General features: G+C 38.6%; 1 protein-coding gene across 2 annotated transcripts in view; it reads left to right on the forward strand.

Moving 5' to 3' along the window:
* KCNMB2 (potassium calcium-activated channel subfamily M regulatory beta subunit 2) overlaps nucleotides 1–21,803 on the forward strand; it is a 235,909-nt gene that overhangs the window by 190,902 nt on the left and 23,204 nt on the right. For both annotated transcript variants that reach the window (XM_080825158.1, XM_080825157.1), the window contains exon 2: nucleotides 6,295–6,420. In XM_080825158.1, coding sequence (XP_080681284.1) covers nucleotides 6,365–6,420 — 56 coding nt within the window. In that variant the 5' untranslated portion in view covers nucleotides 6,295–6,364. The remainder of the gene's footprint in view (nucleotides 1–6,294; nucleotides 6,421–21,803) is intronic.

The following is a 21,803-nucleotide window of genomic DNA, read 5'->3' on the forward strand; positions in this document are numbered from 1 at the left end:
CTGCATGGTGAATCTTTATGATATCTGTTATTACTCTGATTTTCTTGATGAGGAAAATGAGGTTCAGGGAAGTCTAACAATGTATTTAGGTTATATAATTACTGCGTTGTAGAGCTGTGATTTCAACCTGAAACGAATTTCAAAGCTTTTCCAACCAAGCCCTGAGATAGTCATTTCTGATGTAGATGTGATGCAAAACTTAATTCATTATACACAGGCACAACGATCTTATATTAAAGGCCCCCATGCACACCTGTCTGACCAGCCCGTCCCCTCACCATAACATCTACAAAAGAAAGGCCATGTATGTTGTGTTCACCAACATATCCCCAACACCCAGCTCGGTGCCTGTTGTATGTTACATCTCCAGTAATAAGTTTTTGTTAATGGAGAAATGAATACTGAATTAACTAAAAGAACAGAGTTCATCTCCACAGTCATCCTTTCACAGGTAGCAACAGTGAGGAAAGCATGAGTGTTTTGCCTTCTTTCATACAATGACTCAGCTACAGAGTGAAGACTAGAAGCCTGGACCCTCTGAATTGCTAAGCTCAATGAGCCAAGCAGGCTGAAGGACAGGTCCATTGTTTAAGTGGGGCTATGTCCTCCTGAAGCAGAAGTCAAACACATCCTGATTACATCACAGTTGGCCCGCATATGTGAGCGAGGTCGCAGCTAACTCCAACACCCATCTCCGGCCAGAGGAGTCCATACATTGTCAACCCAGCTGTTGAAAAATAGTCTGTAATAAAAATTCACAGAACCCATTTTCTCTTACTTGATTCTTCTCAGAGGCCGTTAGCATTCGGCAGTACACTTCTTTACCTCCACCACTGAGCCTCAAGCAGAGACATTCCCTCAGTCTTTCAGGCATCAAACTGGGGAGGAAAGCTCTTCCACATTCCTGTTAGAAGGCATTGTCAGGAGATTTTTCAAGAGTCCTCACTAGTCCCCCAAATGCTACTAACACTTAAGGGGCAGATAGAGAAACGGGCACCCAAAAAAGAAATGGAAGGAGCACTTAGAGAGTGGGAAAGAGAAACAAGAGAACATTGTCTGGTGAGTCAAGGTTATAAAGCATTTTTAGAGGTGGGAAATGACAAACAATAATTAGGATCAAATTCAGTAAGCTGAGCAATTTAAATAAGATGTGAAGAGACAAGTAACTATTAGATATGCCCGCTGGGAAGTCACAGCATCCCTTAGAAAGAGCAGTTGAGAGTGCAAATGTTGATTTGTTATTCTGACTCCTCCATAGGCTGTGCATTCCTTAGAAGTAAATACAGTGGTTTGGTGCCACCAGCACCCAGTACAGTGCCTGGCACCTACAGGACACTTAATAAATGCCATCAAAAGGATGCCCAAATAAATGAAAATAAGACATAGTAGTTTATTTTGGGGGAAAAAGAAACATCCGCAAGATATTTAAAACTGCTTTTAAAATGGACCAGTGTTTTCTAAATTCAATCACTAGGTCTAAAATTATCACCATACATTTGGCTTCTCCCTCCAAAGGTCCTGAGGCCAAAAGAACTCAGTTCCTATGGAGAACATATAATTTGACTTCTGCAAGGATAAAGTCTCACAGATGAGAATCATTCCTAAATTTCTGTGCTCAGAGTGACCTTTTAAGTTGCTGCTGTGATGTCATTAGTGTTACAATTTTACGCAAGATTAGGCATGTAATTATGTGTTAAATAGTTCTGCTGGCTCCTGCTTGCTGTTTAATAAAGCAGAGTGCATTAAGAGCATCCCAGATGCGTAGCTCAAGGCCACTGACACCAGAAAACTGCATCTGCATGCTCTTTCCCTGCTCCGGACGCCACTCGTCCTTGCACTGTCACCTCAAGGCCTCAGCACTGGTACCAGTGGAGAAGCCACTGCACAGAGTAGTACTCAGACTGTTACTCTCCCGCTTAAGCTTCTAGAGACAGGAGCAGTCCCCATAACAGATTCAACTGAAATGAAATCAGAACATGAGAGTCTGTAACAAGTGTTCCTCACCTTGACGGCCTCAGCGATGCAGAATCCCTGAGCAGCTTTTTTCAAAATTCCAATGCCAGGGCCTCACCCCAGAAGTCCTACTGGCTTGGCTGGAGACCCAGTACTTTTGGAAATTTCCCCCATGGGATTGTAATATGTGGCCAGGTTCAGGGACACTCTTTTTCTGTTCTTCTTGCTCAGGACAGGTATCAGAACTTAATGTGAAAGAGGAAGTACTTCAGATTTGATTATCTCGGCATCTGAGAAAACTGTTTTTCCTCTATTGAGTGCCACTGACCCACAGGAAAAAAAAAAAAAATCAATAGTCTCAATGTACAAGTACAAAGCAACTTACTTGGACTTTTTTATAAAAGGATAAAATCCAGTTCATTTGCTATCAAAACTAATAACCAAGGGGAAAAAAAGAAAAAAAAAAAACTTATGTTTAGTATGTTCCTACTACATGCCTTGATCCTACTTTAGGTATTTTGCATCTGTTATTTCATCAGTCCTCCAAGCAACCCAGAAAAACGAATGTTACCATTCCCATTTTTACAGCTGAGGAAATGAAGACACAGAGATGTTCAACTGACTCGTCCAAAGTCACAAAGTTGGTAGGTGGTGATGCCAGGATGCAAACAAATGCATAGGCCTATCTGGCTTTCCTGGGACCACACTGCCTTTCTAAAGGAAAGCTTACTGGATGATAATTTAGAGAGCAATAGAAACTTTCTGCCCAAGTCAATGAAAAAAGACAGAGGGAGCAGGACAGTGAGGAGAAGGAGTAAGAGGAGGTAGGAGTGGGAAGAGGGAAGGACATCCCGAGCTCAGGGAAGTGTCAGGAAGGAGCCACAAGAGCACCCAGCAACAGTGAGCCCGAAACAGGAGGCCAAAGTCATATCAACAATCACGTTTCAAATGGATAGTTAGATGGTTGGTCAGTCAACATAACCAGGGTGGCATTGTGTGAAGTGCGTTGTGCCATAAAGGTGCATAGGTGTAGCCCTGCCCTGCATTGCTCACAGCCTGCAGGGAAGGTGGATTTGCCTACAAGCAAAGTGGAGCCTGCTTTGCTCTAACAGGGGTTGGATGCCAAGAACTGGGAGCAGAACGGAGGAAGCTGCGAACCTGGGTCCAAGAAAGCCTTCATAGAAGAGGTGACTTCTGAGTCGGCCCTGGAAACAAAGGCTCTCATTCACCAGGTGGGAAAGGGAGGCAGAGAGATCCGTTATTAAATCCCTTATTTAAGCAAAAACTAAGTCAAGGAGGTCAAGACCCATGGCGGGTGTACTTGAGCAATGGAAAGAGGTCCTTAGTAGGTTCTTGACACAGAGAAATTGTTACATTCTCGCGGACAACCTCTTTCATCCAAGGCTGAGATGGCATCTCTTGGGGTTGCTGGTTTTTAGAACACATTCGTCTGCAGCCTTATAGTCATGGCTCTGTCAGGTTCACTGTGAGTCCTAGGTCACTTCATGATGGGATTGGATCCAGGCTGCCTCCCGCTGCCGACAGCCCGTGCCACTGCGAACTCAGATCTCTGGTGATGCTAGCATTCCAAATTACAAAACAGCAGAAAGTGCTTTTTTTGTCTCTTTATCACTTTCCTAATCCCAACTCAAAGGAGAAGTTTCTTGTCTTATAAAGTGAGCGGAGTTGAGGTAATTATTTAAGAGTTCAGGAGGACTGCATTTGAGCCCAAGAAAACCTCCAAACAGCTTCCATTAACATATCCTGGGTGTTTCTTTGAAGCCTAGAAATTTTTTCAACTTCCACAGAACCTTTATACTGTTGCCCTTAAAACAGCTACTCCCTTTCATTTTAATTAACAACAAACCTAGCAGGGTTTAAATAAGAATTTATCCTTATGAAAGAAAACTGGGCTGGGGAAACTCCAAATCCACTTATTGGACCAACCTGAAGAGTCGTTAAATCCTTTCCAACAAGCTTTAGACAGCTAATTAAAATGAATACATCTTTCCTCTCCCCCTCTCCATATCCTCTTAAAACAACAGAGCAAAGGTGCCATGCTAGAATAATGACACATTGTCTGAAAGTATCTTAAGTATATTAAAATCATTGCAGCTTCTTTCCCTTGGAATGATTTCAAAGCATTGTTAATATGTATGGTGTGTCTATGAAATGCTGGCTAATAACCAGTAACAAGGCAGGACCTCAGTAATTTGTTGCTTTACTTTAACTCAAGAGTGTGTCCCTTTTCTGTCTACTCCACGTCCCTAGTCCTTCAGGAGTGACTAAGGTGATTCCACCAGTGTCAATGTTGAAAGGACTTCCTGGAAGTTTAAGCCAATCCTCATTCTTATGGAGTAGATCATTCAACTTAGATTCAAATCATTCTTATTTCCTGAAGGCTAACTGGCTTTAGTAATGGATTTAATCTCTATCTTCTTTGCTAAAATCTTCAAAAAGGAACATAACTAACTTAAAATATCTCAGATTCAATTCATTTAAAGAGCTAGCAGATTCGACTTCTAAATCCTTCTAAAACGGTTAAGAGCATCCATTTAGGTATATCCTTTAATTCCTACCATTTATCCTAGGAGACTGGAGATGGGAGGATGAATTCTTGCATCTATATGGGTTACCAAGCCCCTGCGACCCCCATGGCCTCTGTTCCTTCTATCACCAATGCTGACCCCAGGGTTGCAGTAGGAGATCTGTTCCTAAAGCTAGTCCCAGAAAGGCAGTACACAATGCCTTGAATATGCCTGGATTCATTCTACCATTACTGAATCACAAAATGTTGGAGCTGAGAGCAATCATAAAGGTTCTCTGTTTCCAACTTTCTATGTTACGATTAAAAGCAACCAAGCTCTAGCAAAGTTAAGTGACTTTCTTAAGGCCACACAGCTAGGTAGTGACAAAATCGGGTCTCTAGCCAACCACTAACTCTAAGTCCATTGTTCTGAGCCCTTGCTGTTCAGAGATTTCTGCAGACCTTCAACATCAGCATCACCTGAGAGCTGTTAGAAATGCAGAAATTCAGGTACCATCCCAGACCTCACTGAATCAGAATCCACATTGCTATAAGATTCCCCCAGGCAATTCATATGCACATTACAGTTTGAGAATCACTGGACTAAGACCATAATATGTCTTCCTACAGAGAGCATGAAAATTGGAGGCAGGCAGACATTGGTTTTGCAGCATGGCTTCACTTTTCTAAATCTGAGCAAATATCTCAATCTCGTGGAAACATCATTTGTAATCTGGAAAAAATAGCACCATCCACCTTGCAGCTTTCATAATATAAGCACAACATAAATACATGCATATATCTCTCCTATATATGCATAAATAGTATATGCAAAATGCCTGACATGTAGTAGCTAATATATAATATAAAAGTTAATATTTCCAGTCTCATGCTTCCCATTAATATAGTGTTTAACCAAAAGGAAAGCCACAAGTGATTGCACATCATGAAGAAATCACTTTCCTTCCTTCCTTTGTTCTATTAGCTCAATCCTATTTTAACTTTCAGATGTGATTATGATTTCTATGATATTATGTTTCATGTTTCTAAATCTCTAGAAAATGATTATTATGTTGAAAATCAATAATAATATCTAACTACTTTTAGTGCCAGGCTTGGAGATGAAAAACTTAACCCACAAGCCAAATCCTAACCAAGAGAACACAACTTTCCTCTAACAGCCTGATTCTGGACCCTAAAATCTAGGCTCCAGGAGCCAGAGAGTATCTGCTTCTGCTTCTGCTTCTGCTTCTGTGACTTCCACAGAGACTCAGCCACCATGGAACAAATCCACAGCTTTGGCAACAGCAGAGCATAGACCTGTGAGCATCAAGGAAAACAGTTTGAATAGGAAAGGAGAAATAGAATTTTAGTAACTACATCTGAACCAAAATTTTGGAAAAATACAGTGTACCACAGTGTGAAACCCTTCCAAAACTGGATTTGTGGGGAAGGAATATGATGCTAAATGTCAATGAGAAAGCCGTGTCCCCCCACTGTGGTGACTCTCAACCCTAGCCATGCGTCTGGAACACTGAAAAGAAATTTTAAAAATAAATAAAAATTTAAAAAGAAGAAGAAGAAAGAAAGAAACAATGAGGAACCTTTTGAAAAATTGAATGCCCATTCCTGAGGAAGGGACTGGGCTTCCATGTTTTTAAAGGATTCCCAATTGATTTTAATGTGCACCCAGGGTTGAACAACAGAAACCTGGCCTGGTTTAAGAGTCAGTCCACTGAAGCTATTGGTTGCTGTTGATACAAAGTCCCCAAACTTAAGGTAATATGTTTAACTTCAGTGTGTTCCCCTTCTAGGTCTTTCCGCCATTCCTCCAGGACTTCCACCATAAGGAAAGAAGCCCCTGGACCAACATCCTCCTCTAAGATGTTTATATGGACCAGTGGCCGGAGCTCTTCATCTTACAGACATGATGAGAAAAGGTAAACCACGGGGGTTTGGGTGGCTTTTCAGAATCATTTAACCTGACTACTCAGACAGCATGCCTGAGGCAACGGAGCTTTATGTTTTACAAGTGTTAATGTGGGGTGGGCTGTGGGCTTTGCACCGAGGGAGAGGCTTTTGGACACTTTGGCCTTCCCCAGAACCTAGCACACTCTGCAGTTTTGCAAAGGCTGTTCCTTGTCAGAATACCCTTCACCCATGCACATCCACACCCACTCATCACTTGACTAGCTCCAGCTCTGCTTTCAAATATCCATTCCATCACAGCCTCCCACCATTGTCCTGACCAGCACAGACTTTGTGGTTTACTCTCCATAGAATTTCCAGCTCCACCACTGTACCTGCACACAGTAAATGCTCAGTAAATACTGAACCAAAATGATGAAAATTGCATTTCAAGGACATACAGCAGGGAAAGAAAGCCAAAATTATGCAAGGATGAAAACAAGATGGACAAGTCCGTGGAGCCCTCAAAGTCCTTAGAAGAATAGCTTGGGGTAAAGGAGGAATGGAGGAATGAGAAGAAAGGTTGAAAGGCAAAGGCCAATGTTCATAAAAGACAAAATGACAATTACACAGTCCCACCCCCCCACCTGGGTTTAGGGAATAAATGCATTCATAAAATTCTCTGGCCATTTTTAAATATTCATTTTCTCTCCATTTGTTTCATTCTGCTTCTCTCTTTGCTCATTGTCCTTACACTCTTACTTGCATTTGGTGAAGTTTAAAACACCACTGTCTATACCAGCACATTGCAACTTAAGCAAGGCTCCCCTGCCTGCAGATCAGATGGAAACCAGGCTTGATAAATGGTGCTGGACACAAGGAAGGACCTGAGGGAGGTTTACCAGTTTTCAGAACTGGTACTTTTATTTTTCCTTTTAAAGTCCATATTACCCTACAGAGGAAGCCCTTTGAAAATTTCTGAAAGTAAATTATTCTCCACAATAACTATGTATTACAGCAAAAAGCTTAGAAGCAACTTTAGTATTCATAATAGAAAATCTGTTAAATAAATCGTGGAATGTAATATATGACTTAAAAATGCTTTGACATAATAGTAACTGAAAAATCAAGTTGAAAAATTATGTACAAACTATGATTGCAGTCACACACACACACACACACACACACACACACATATATACACACACACACATATATATATATATGAGATATATATGAAAAAGCCTGGAAGGAAAAACATGCTTATCACTTCTCCATTTTCCAAATTTTTTGTAAATGTGTTATACTATCTTAATTATGGGAAAAATAATGATATGGTATTTTAGTAAAATTACAGCCCAGAAGGCAACTAGCATTTGAACAAAGTCTTAATGCTCATCACAACACAACAAGATCAACTGAAAATTCCCTATCTTTGTTCATCCCAAGTTTTCCACATGGTTTTTCTCAATGCTTAATCAAGTTATTTTTCATTTGCTTTCAAGCCAAGTAAGTGAATCCTCTTTCAGCAAGATCTTACTATAAGACTAAAACTTGGTATTGTCATTTGAAAATTCCATATTTTGCATGTAATCTCATTTCCCAAGTAAAAGAAAAAAAAACTCACTGACAGTGATGGTGAAAAATGGCAGAGATTTTGTTGCACTATAAAAATACTGTGACTTTCAATGGTTAGCCTGTCTGAGGTTTTGAAGGCTTCATCAGAGCTGATGAACTGTGATTTATTTCACCTTCTATTTTTCTCACTGAATAATTTAATTAAGTATGTTTTGAGATACATGTAACTTTTACAAAAAGATTAACACCTAAGAAGCAATTATATTTTACATAAAGTACTCTCTTGATTTATATTTTGAGATACATATAACTTACAAAAAGATTAACACCTGGGGGGAGGAGTCAAGATGGCGGAGAAGTAGCAGGCTGAGACGACATCGGGTAGCAGGAGATCAGCTAGATAGCTTATCTAACCATTGTGAACACCTATAAATCCAACGGGAAATCGAAGAGAAGAAGAGCAACAATCCCAGAAACAGAAAATCGATCACTTTCTGAAAGGTAGGACCTGCGGAGAAGTGAATCCAAAGCGACGGGAAGATAGACCCCGGGGGGAGGGGCCGGCACCCGGCAAGCGGCAGAGCGACGGAGCACAAAATCGGGACTTTTAAAAGTCGGCTCCACTGGGAGACATCGCTCCAGAGGCTAAACTGGGGGGAAACCCAGGCGGGGTCAGCATAACCCCAGGACCCGCGGGGTCACAGAAGGACTGGGGATGTCTGAGTGCCGCAGAGCTCGCAGGTATTAGAGCAGGGAAGCCGGCTATAGCGACAAAGCCGAGGAGTGAGTTCTAAGCCTGGGGTTACCTTGTGCCGGTCGCAGGCTGGGTGGGCTCGGAGCACGGCCGGAGGCCACGGAGACAAAAGCGACCCGGCGCTTTTCTCCAGCTCCAACAATTGACTGCTTTCCTCGAGGCGCGACCGCAAGCCAGGGAGGCGGGGCTATTGGGCGCTTTGCTCTGAGAGTGCACTGAGGAGCGGAACCCCAAGCTCTCGGCTCCTCCGGGCCGAGAGATTGGGAGGCCGCCATCTTCATTCCCGTCCTCCGGAACTCTACGGAAAGCGCTCAGGGAACAAAAGCTCCCGAAAGCGAACCCGAGCGGATTACTTAGCCTGGCCCCTGGCAAGGGCGGTGCAATTCCGCCTGCGGCAAAGACACTTGAGAATCACTACAACAGGCCCCTCCCCCAGAAGATCAACAAGAAACCATCCAAAACCAACTTCAGTCACCAAGAACAGCAGAATTCCACAGCAGGAGAAAGCAAATCCTACCTGGACAAAATGACAAGGCGGAAAAACTCACCTCAAAAAAAAGAACAAGAGGCCGTACCGAAGGCTGGAGACCTAATCAATACAGACATAGGTAGCATGACAGATCTAGAGTTCAGAATGACAATTCTCAAGGTTCTAGCCGGGCTCGAAAAAGGCATAGAAGATATTAGAGAAACCCTCTCCGGAGAGATAAAAGCCCTTTCTGGAGAAATAAAAGAACTAAAATCTAACCAAGTTGAAATCAAAAAAGCTATTCATGAGGTGCAATCAAAAATGGAAGCTCTCACTGCCAGGATAAATGAGGCAGAAGAAAGAATTAGTGACATAGAAGACCAAATGACAGAGAATAAAGAAGCTGAACAAAAGAGAGACAAACAACTACTGGAACACGAGGAGAGGATTCGAGAGATAAGTGACACCATAAGACGACACAACATTAGAATAATTGGGATTCCAGAAGAAGAAGAAAGAGAGAGGGGAGCAGAAGGTATATTGGAGACAATTATTGGAGAGAATTTCCCTAATATGGCAAAGGGAACAAACATCAAAATCCAGGAGATGCTAAGAACGCCCCTCAAAATCAATAAAAATAGGTCCACACCTCGTCACCTGATAGTAAAATTTACAAGTCTTAGCGACAAAGAGAAAATCCTGAAAGCAGCCCGGGAAAAGAAGTCTGTAACATACAAGGGTAAAAACATTAGATTGGCAGCGGACCTATCCACAGAGACCTGGCAGGCCAGAAAGAACTGGCATGATATATTCAGAGCACTAAACGAGAAAAACATGCAGCCAAGAATACTATATCCGGCTAGGCTATCATTGAAAATAGAAGGAGAGATAAAGAGCTTCCAGGACAAACAAAAGCTGAAAGAATTTGCAAACACCAAACCAGCTCTACAGGAAATATTGAAAGGGGTCCTCTAAGCAAAGAGAGACCCTAAAAGTAGTAGATCAGAAAGAAACAGAAACAATATACAGTAACAATCATCTTACAGGCAATACAATGGCACTCAATTCATATCTCTCAATAGTTACCCTGAATGTTAATGGGCTAAATGCCCCAATCAAAAGACACAGGGTATCAGAATGGATAAAAAAACAAAACCCATCCATATGCTGCCTACAAGAAACTCATTTTAGACCCGAAGACACCTCCAGATTTAAAGTGAGGGGGTGGAAAACAATGTACCATGCTAATGGACATCAGAAGAAAGCTGGGGTGGCAATCCTTATATCAGATCAATTAGATTTTAAGCCAAAGACTATAATAAGAGATGAGGAAGGACACTATATCATGCTCAAAGGGTCTGTCCAACAAGAAGATCTAACAATCTTAAATATCTATGCCCCTAACATGGGAGCAGCCAACTATATAAACCAATTAATAACAAAATCAAAGAAATACATCAACAGTAATACAATAATAGCAGGGGACTTTAACACTCCCCTCACTGAAATGGACAGATCATCTAAGCAAAAGATCAACAAGGAAATAAAGGCCTTAAATGACACACTGGACCAGATGGACATCACAGATATATTCAGAACATTCCATCCCAAAGCAACAGAATATACATTCTTCTCTAGTGCACATGGAACATTCTCCAGAATAGACCACATCCTGGGTCATAAATCAGGTCTCAATCGGTACCAAAAGATCGAGATCATTCCCTGCATATTTTCAGACCACAATGCTCTGAAGCTCGAACTCAATCACAAGAGGAAATTTGGAAAGAACGCAAATACATGGAGACTAAACAGCATCCTTCTAAAAAATGAATGGGTCAACCAGGAAATTAAAGAAGAATTGAAAAAATTCATGGAAACAAATGATAATGAAAACACAACAGTTCAAAATCTGTGGGACACAACAAAGGCAGTCCTGAGAGGAAAATATATAGCAGTGCAAGCCTTTCTCAAGAAACAAGAAAGGTCTCAAATACACAACCTAACCCTACACCTAAAGGAGCTGGAGAGAGAACAACAAAGAAAGCCTAAACCCAGCAGGAGAAGAGAAATCATAAAGATCAGAGCAGAAATCAATGAAATAGAAACTAAAAAAACAATAGAACAAATCAACAAAACTAGGAGCTGGTTCTTTGAAAGAATTAATAAGATTGACAAACCCCTGGCCAGACTTATCAAAAAGAAAAGAGAAAGGATGCAAATAAATAAAATCATGAATGAAAGAGGAGAGATCACAACCAACACCAAAGAAATACAAACAATTATAAGAACATACTACGAGCAACTCTATGGCAACAAATTTGACAACCTGGAAGAAATGGATACATTTCTAGAGATGTATAAACTACCACAACTGAACCAGGAAGAAATAGATAACCTGAACAGACCCATAACCAGTAAGGAGATTGAAACAGTCATCAAAAATCTCCAAACAAACAAAAGTCCAGGACCAGACGGCTTCCCAGGGGAATTCTACCAAACATTTAAAGAAGAATTAATTCCTATTCTCCTGAAACTGTTCCAAAAAATAGAAATGGAAGGAAAACTTCCAAGCTCATTCTATGAGGCCAGCATCACCTTGATCCCAAAACCAGACAAGGATCCCACCAAAAAAGAGAATTACAGACCAATATCCTTGATGAACACAGATGCGAAAATTCTCACCAAAATACTGGCCAATAGGATCCAACAGTACATTAAAAGGATTATTCACCACGACCAAGTGGGATTTATTCCAGGGCTGCAAGGTTGGTTCAACATCCGCAAATCCATCAATGTGATACAATACATTAATAAAAGAAAGAGTAAGAACCATATGATACTCTCAATAGATGCTGAAAAAGCGTTTGACAAAGTGCAGCATCCCTTCCTGATTAAAACTCTTCAAAGTGTAGGGATAGAAGGCACATACCTCAACATTATCAAAGCCATCTATGAAAAACCCACCGCAAATATCATTCTCAATGGAGAAAAACTGAAAGCTTTTCCGCTAAGGTCAGGAACACGGCAGGGATGTCCGTTATCACCACTGCTGTTCAACATAGTACTAGAAGTCCTAGCCTCAGCAATCAGACAACAAAAAGAAATTAAAGGCATCCAAATCGGCAAAGAAGAAGTCAAACTATCACTCTTTGCAGATGATATGATACTATATGTGGAAAACCCAAAAGGCTCCACTCCAAAACTGCTAGAACTTATACAGGAATTCAGTAAAGTGTCAGGATATAAAGTCAATGCACAGAAATCAGTCGCATTTCTTTACACTAACAACAAGACAGAAGAAAGAGAAATTGAGGAGTCAGTCCCATTTACAATCGTACCCAAAACCATAAGATACCTAGGAATAAATCTAACCAAAGAGGCAAAGAATCTATACTCAGAAAACTATAAAGTACTCATGAAAGAAATTGAGGAAGACACAAAGAAATGGAAAAATATTCCATGCTCATGGATTGGAAGAACAAATATTGTGAAAATGTCTATTTTACCTAAAGCAATCTACACATTTAATGCAATCCCTATCAAAATCCCATCCATTTTTTTTAAAGAAATAGAACAAATAATCCTAAAATTTATATGGAACCAGAAAAGACCTCGAATAGCCAAAGGAATATTGAAAAAGAAAGCCAAAGTCGGTGGTATCACAATTCCAGACTTCAAGCTCTATTACAAAGCTGTCATCATCAAGACAGTATGGTACTGGCACAAAAACAGACATATAGACCAATGGAACAGAATAGAGAGCCCAGAAATAGACCCTCAACTCTATGGTCAACTAATCTTCGACAAAGCAGGAAAGAATATCCAATGGAAAAAAGACAGCCTCTTCAACAAATGGTGCTGGGAAAATTGGACAGCCACATGCAGAAAAATGAAATTGGACTATTTCCTTACACCACACACGAAAATAGACTCAAAGTGGATGAAGGACCTCAATGTGCGAAAGGAATCTATCAAAATCCTTGAGGAGAATGCAGGCAGCAACCTCTTTGACCTCCACCGCAGCAACTTCTTCCTAGGAACATCGCCAAAGGCAACAGAAGCAAGGGCAAAAATGAACTATTGGGATTTCATCAAGGTCAAAAGCTTTTGCACAGCAAAGGAAACAGTTAACAAAACCAAAAGACAACTGACAGAATGGGAGAAGATATTTGCAAACGACATATCAGATAAAGGGCTCGTATCCAAAATCTATAAAGAGCTTATCAAACTCAATACCCAAAGAACAAATAATCCAGTCAAGAAATGGGCAGAGGACATGAACAGACATTTCTGCAAGGAAGACATCCAGATGGCCAACAGACACATGAAAAAATGCTCCACATCACTCGGCATCAGGGAAATACAAATCAAAACCACAATGAGATACCACCTCACACCAGTCAGAATGGCTAAAATTAACAAGTCAAGAAATGACAGATGCTGGCGAGGATGCGGAGAGAGGGGAACCCTCCTACACTGTTGGTGGGAATGCAAGCTGGTGCAACCACTCTGGAAAACAGTGTGGAGGTTCCTCAAAAAACTGAAAATAGAGCTACCCTACGACCCAGCAATTGCACTCCTGGGTATATATCCTAAAGATACAAACGTGGTGCTCCGAAGGGGCACGTGCACCCGAATGTTTATAGCAGCAATGTCCACAATAGCCAAACTGTGGAAAGCGCCTAGATGTCCATCAACAGATGAATGGATAAAGAAGATGTGGTATATATACACAATGGAATACTATGCAGCCATCAAAAGACATGAAATCTTGCCATTTGCGACGACGTGGATGGAACTAGAGGGTATCATGCTTAGCGAAATAAGTCAATCGGAGAAATATAACTATCATATGATCTCTTTGATATGAGGAAGTGGAGATGCAAGGTGGGGGGGTTTGGGGGGAGGTAGGAAAAGAAAAAATGAAAAGATGGGATTGGGAGGGAGACAAACCATAAAAGACTCAATCTCAAGAAACAGACTGAGGGTTGCGGGGGGAAGGGGGATGGGAGAGGGTGGTGGGGAAATGGACATTGGGGAGGGTATGTGCTATGATGAGTGCTGTGAAATGTGTAAACCAGACGATTCACAGACCTGTACCCCTGGGGATAAAAATACATTATATGTTTATTAAAATAAAAAAATTAAAAAAAAAAAAAAAAAAAAAAAAAAAAAAAAGATTAACACCTAAGAAGCAATTATATTTTACATAAAGTGCTCTCTTAATATATAAGGTAGATATTATTATGTCCATTTTACAGATGGGGAAGCTGAGGCTCAGAGATTTTATATAACTTCCCAGGGTCCAACAACTAGCCAGTAATGGAATCAGAATTTGAACTCAAGGTCAGATTCTCTCCCTTGCATCCTATAGCTTCCATAGGTTCTTTCAAACATGAGATACTTGGAGCAACAGTCAAGGGCCAAGCCTTGCAGGGGAGAGATTGTGTTAAATTACAGCTGAAAATTGCGTATCAAGAGAGATAGTAAACATGTGGATATGATATATTGGCAATAGAAATGTTAAGGCCTTTGAAATCTATCTGCATGGTTTTAGCCTTGAAAGTTCAAGACAAATGGAAAAACAGCCAATGAATACAGCAACTGAACCTGCCACTAAGCCAGTTCTTTAGTTTGATGGTTCATCCGTCTGCACCTCTCCCTTGACCACACCTTCATCTTCACTGCCTAATTCATAGACTCTTGTAGGACAGGACTCAGATTTTGAAAGTGATTAAGATGCTCTTAGTAGCAGCAATCATGGTGATAATGAAGGTGATGATGCCTGATAATGAGTCTAGATAATTAAGGTCCTCAAGTTAATTATTTGGAAATAAATTGACTAGGTTCTCTGGCAGCACTGCCCAGGACTGCTAGTAATTATTCCACCTTCACTTTCTTAGTCTGCAAACCTGGCCTCTGTGTATCTGGCTTTTTCCAGCTGTGCTCCTTCAGCAATCCCAGAGACCAGGCAGCCAAAAATCCCCAGCTCCCCTCCACACCACCTCTTCTTGAGACTACAGCCAAATTTGTCAAGATATTGTCTTCCCTGGGATTTCTCAAAAGATAGAATATCGGGAAGTAGCTTACAGACAGGCAGAGGAAACATGCGGAAGGAAAGTCCACCAGAAATTCTGAAACCAAATGTCTTATGGCTCAAGGGAAGTTGAAATCAATTTTGCATTTTTTTCATCCGTTGAATTCAACAGCAGTACTTGTTCTGATGAGCTGCGATATATATGCACAAAACACTGATTTCTATCCTTATCCTCCATTCCACACACGAGCAGTATGAAGGAATACTTTTTCATCTCTGAACAAACTTATAAGGTGAGCTTAGTTTAATCCCTAAATTGCAGGCGGCAAAATAAAACAGCATCAACAGTAACTAACTCAGAATTTAAAGAAGAGAGAATTTATCGGCTGAGGACATTACAGCTGAGTTTTTATCAAATATTCTTTGGATGGCTTCTATTAATAGTGGACCTGATATAAAGGATTTTTATCATGTTAACACACACAGGATGATGATACAATAAGCATCTGAGTACCCTTCATTAAAGTTAAAAAAAAATAAAACAATCACAATTTTTTAAGCCCTTGAGGATACTTCCCTAACAGCACCCTTCTCCCTGTTCCAGCCCCTATCCAGAGATAACCCCTTCCTGAATTTTCTGTTTATCATTCTCTTGCTTTTTCTTCATGCATTTATCACATTTGAATCTTCAAGCAATATATTGTTTATTTCTGAATGTTTGGAGAGTTTATACAAATGGAATCATGGCTTATGGATTATTCTGCTCCTGACTTTTTTCATCAAACATTATGTTTCTATAATCTATCAGTGCTGATGTGAGTAGCTATAGCTCCTTTTCTCTGCTGTGTAGTATGCGATTATATAAATATAGTACCATTTATTTATCCAGTGTTTTGCTAATAGACATTTGCATCATTTCTAGTTCTTTTTGTACCAACAATCCTGCTAGAATCCCTCTTGTCTGAATCTCCTTGTATACTTTGTACAAATATTTCTTAGGATATGTACCTAATTTAGAAATATTTGATTCAAAAGTCTGCACAGCTTCCACTCTACCAGGTAATACCATTGCTTCCTAAAGCAGCCATTAATGTGATTTCATAGTTCTACAACCTCACCGAGGGTTTTCGGATTTTTAATTTTCATTCATTGAGGGGGCACTGTGCTTTCAACTCCCATTTCTCAGATGAGGAGAAGTGAGTTGGGGTAAATCAAAGTAGGAGACAAACCATGAGAGACTATGAACTCTGGGAAACAAACTGAGGGTTTTGAAGGGGAGGTGGATGGGGGTTTGAGTGAGCCTGGTGGTGGGTATTAAGGAGGGCTCGTATTGCGTGGAGCACTGGGTGTGGTGCATAAACAATGAATTTTGGAACACTGAAAAAAAATTTTAATTTAATTTAATTTTTAAAAAAAAGCCTATTTCCCTTCTTTTCTGTGAAGTGCCTGTTCAGATATGTAGTCAATTTTTCTATTAGATATTTTTGGCTTTTTCTTACTGATTTGTAGGAATTCTTTGTAAAAATTTATATTTATATTAACCCTTTGTCTGTTTATTGTGCACAAATAGCTTCTCCCAGTTTGATACTTGCTTTCACTTTCTTTATGATGCCTTTTCATAAACATATGTTCTTATTTTAATGTGTTCTAAGTTAGCAATTTTTGAACATTTTGAAATCACTTCCTACTCCAAGTTCATAGTCCCATTAACATTTTTTAGGTTTGCCTTTCTCAATTAGATCTTTAATCATCTGAAGTTGACTTTTAAGTTTTGTGAAGTGGGCCTCCAATTCTTTTTTCCTCTGTGGGTAACCAATTGGCCCAGCACCTTTTATTAGAAGAGATATCCTTTCCCCAGTCATCTCAAAAGCACACATGTGTTATATATGAGGTTTCCACATAATACATGGATATGCTTCTGAATATCCACTTTGTTTCGCTGGTCAACTTTGCCTACCTCAGACAGACACCACACTTGAGTTTACAAACTTTATCATTGTGATAACCTTGCCACCTGATCGGACAAGTCACCCACCTGCTCATTTGTATTCAGGAGTGTATTTGCTATCCTTAGATGTTTGTACTTCCATATAAATCTTAGAGCCAGCTTGTCAAGTTATACCTACCCTGCTTGAAATTTTTATTGAATTTCTTGAAATTTTACTGGAATCTTATGAAATCTATTAATCATCTTATGGAAAATTTGTATCTTTATGTATCAAGTCTTTCTTTGAATATAATTAATCTCTACATTGATTTGTCTTCCCCAATGTCTCGCAATAAAGTTTTATAATTTCTCTAAAAAGAATTCGTACATATTTCATTAGATTTATTCCTAAGTACTCCTAAGTACCAATTTTTTAATGTTCAAATTCTTTTTTCTACTTTTACAAGCACATGGAAAGGGAAATGATATATCAACGTTCATTTCAACTATGCTAATTTTCTAATTAATTTTAACACTCTATCTATATTCTTTTGTATTTTCTTCATAGTCATATCATTAGTGAATAATATATTTTTGTTTCTTTTTTATCAGTAAATAAACCATTTATTTATTTTTCTTGCCATATTATGCTATGCCATATATTAAATAAAACAGATAATAGTGTAACATCTTTGCTTCGTTCCTGTTCATAAAGAGGGTCCTTTAAACATTTCACAATTAAGTATCAGGTTTACTATAGGTATTTCCCCTATACTATTCATCACATTAAGAATGTTCCTATCTATTTTTAATTCACTAAGAGTTTTCATCAAGAATGGATGTTAAGTATTATCAAATATGTTTCTCTTCATATGATGGTAACCCTTTAATATATTTATATAATATATAACATTAATAGATACTCAAATGATGACCAACATTATATTCCTGGGATAGCCCCAAATTGATCATGATGTGTTTTCACTTTTATGTATTGCTAGATTTAGTAAGCCAACTTGTCTTTTAAATTTTTGCATTTATGTTTATGAATGAAATTGGTCCATAATTCTCCTTTTTGTGTTGTCTGATACGCTTTTGGGATCAAAATTTGCTAACCTCATAAATAGGTTGGATAGTGTTCCAACTTTTTCTGTACTCCGGAATGATTTGTATAATACGGGTAGAACTCACCTATAAAATATCAGAACCTGGTATTTCCATTATAAGGATATTTTAAATTTATTATTCTATTTTTTAATATTTTTAGAACTGTTTAGATTTTCTACTTATTTCTGAATCAGTTTCAGTTAAGTTATATATTTGTAAGAATTTGCTCTGTATTTCAATAAATTATGTATTTCAGAGTTTTCAAATGTCTCAATATAAAGTTGCTTTAAATATCTTCCATTATTTTTCTAATCCATGCTGTATATATTTGTTTTTTTAATTATTAATATCTGTTTGGCCCTTTTCTATTATATTCTTGATCAGTCTTGTCAGAGATTTTTTTTATTAGTCTTTTCAAAAAATTAATTTTGAGTTCATTGTTGCTTTAATATAACTCATCTTCTATTATTTATTATTTCCCTCTTATATTTTCTTTTAATATATTCTCGTAATCTTTTTATAACTCCCTAAGTTAGATGCCTAGCATATTAACTTTCAGGCCTCTTTATTATCTAATATAAGCATTTAATATTATGCATGTCTAACTAAGTACTGCTTTAGTCACCTCCCATTGGTCACTCTATAGTGTTTTTATTATCATTTAGCCCTAAATAGATCCTAATTTATCATGTTTTAGTCTATGACCCATGAGTTCTTTGGAACTTGATTTTTATTCCCATATATAGAGCTATTCTAGTTATTTTTTGTTACTTATTTTTATAACATTATTGCACTAGAGCCAAATAATGTGGTCAATATAAAGGCAATACTTCTCAAAGGTGCTTTAGGTTATAAGGATTCCCTAACTTACCTAATGATTCACACAATTTTCCCTTTCCATCTATATTTTTCACTAAGGACTTCAAATATGCTAAGAGATCAGGTAAAAAATAAATAAGAATTAAAAATTAAGTTATCACTGGGAAATTGTGTGATCTGATAAGTTGAAGGCAGAACTGAAAAGAAATAACTCTTCCTTTTGTTTCCATAATTTTGCTTTCATCTTTTGTCTATTATTCATAAAATAATCTTATAAGACTTCCTGGGAAGTCCTGTCGATTAGTAAGTTCACAATAACGTTGGGTTCATGGACAAAACCTATCATATTAATTACTATATTAAATGTGACTGTCATTTGTTCCCAAACTCAAAGCATATTTCCCCTAATGGAATGTATACTTTAAAAGATTGGAAACAGAATAATAATTCAATTAATCAAAATGGACTGCATAAAAATACATCTCCTAGCTCAAGGGAAAAACATGAAACCTGGAACTAAATAGAAAAGGATACACATATGAAGAAGCCATCTCAAAAACATGGAAGGTTTTGGTAGACAAAAGGCAGAACAATGGCTGTTTTAATCAATGCCACTCTCAGCTCTGTCATGTGAGATAGCTGGTTTAGTGTTCCTGGAGCAGAAATATATGGCAACTCTGCTCATTTCAGTTCAACTGGCATCAGGAATCCACTGCCCCACGCACTCACCCCCATAGGATCTAACAGAAGACTCTTTTCCTTGAAGTCTGGAAATGAGAGCTCGCAGTGCTTGGAAAGCTTGAAGTTTTCCTGGAAAGAATATTACATTTGTTGGTGGTAGAGTCCAATGGGCACTGACAGGAAAAAAAGCCAGGAGCCTGTTCTAGCCATGGTTCTCTGATTTATTTAGTTTCAATCGGCCATTTAGCCTCCTTATGCTGGCTACCTCACAAACTAAGCATGTTGTAACCATTTCTAGCCACATAAAAGGAACATAGTCTGTGACCCTAATAAATGCAAGAGAATGAGACTACAATGATGAATATGGTCTGGCTCTAACTCCTAAGCAGCTCAGTATTCATTAGGCCAAAAGGACAGAAATATAAATATTCGGTATGTTAAGTATTACGTATGAGTTTCTGAAGCATCTCCTGCAAATAACTTCAGATATACAGAATTCTTTACTTTTATTCATATCATCCCTACTTCTCTTTTCCACACCCACCAGGCCTTCTCACCCCTCTCACAGCTCTGGACCTAACTTCCTGCCCTCTCTGTGTTCTAGCACTTTTGCTGTCTTTTGTTTCACTGATGAAAGAGTCTCATTAAAACCCACAGTGTTACTTATTCTGGATACAAATGATGCTTAGATCTAAATTTTCATCTCCTCTGCCACTCCTTTTTTTCCATTCCTCTTATCGAACACCTGAAACACAGGGAGAGTTTCAGAATCAGCCTCTACCTCCAGACATAAACTTTTAAACGACCAGCCACATTAACATGAGTGATCTTTCTAAAATACAAATGTAATTATATCATTTCATTCCTTAAATTCTTTTAATGGTTCTTCTAACTTAGAAGACACACAAGATCCTTTTATCTCTGGCCCCCTGCACATCTGACCAGCTTGCGACCTGCCTCCCCCACCCACCAGATCCTAGAATCGAACCAAACTCAACTACTCCTAATCTCTCACATTCTGCCTGGATACCCTTCTCTTTCTCAATTGTTTGCTCATCAAAACCTCACTTCAGTCTATTATAGAACCTTTAATCATTACTGCTGAAATCAAGTTATAGCCTTCCTTCATTGGCACACTTCTACACCACTGTCCTGATTATAAAGCATAGCCCTGGGACAGTTTACTACCACTCGTCTGCTGAATGCCCAGTTCAAGGAATACCCAACACAGTGATAGACAATTTGCCTGAAGCCACTCTACCAAAAAATAAAATAAAAAAATAAAATAGAAATTGCCCATCAATTATTTCCATGAATTTCTCAAATTTAGCTATGTGCCAGAAACTCAGTATCATTGTAACCCTACATAATTCTATGGATTAGCAGGTTGCTAAATTGTACATTATGCATAGTTCAACTTCAGCTTTCTCCCAGCAGAGTCCCACCATTTCTACCCAGATCCCTCGAAACAGAGCAGAGACGAATTAAACAATTTGTAAGATGATGTTACAAGGACAAAAAAAACCCCAAAACTGTTTCAAATGAATCTTCAAAAAGCTGTTAAAATTCTTGCCCAAAATTAATTACCATAACCTTATGAATTGTTCAAAGAAACAAACTGTGGTTAATTGATAAAGTTGACAAATCTATCAAATTAGTATGAAATTTGCCATAAGAATCTTAATGATGTTAAAATATTAGGAAAACAGCAAATGACTCTGTTTTGAAAAAAAAAAACAGTATAAACTGAGATTCTCCCAAATGAAACACTAAATTTTTGTTATATCTATTATCTAGATCTAGCTATATCTATTTTATTATATCTATATCTATTCACACACATGGTTGAGATATATCTATATCTATTCACACACATAGTTGAGAAAGATATATCTATGAATGTATGCATAAGAATATATTTATAAAGAGACTCAGTCTCCCTAAGAAGCTTAGCTTTGGAAAAAAAAAAAAGTCAAATAGATGTTACAATGCTGCTAAAAAGAATGTATTCATGAGAAAAATTTATTTTTTGAATGTGATCTT

The sequence above is a fragment of the Martes martes genome (genome assembly GCF_963455335.1).
Source record: "Martes martes genome assembly, chromosome: 1".
Classification (NCBI taxonomy): Eukaryota; Metazoa; Chordata; class Mammalia; order Carnivora; family Mustelidae; genus Martes; species Martes martes.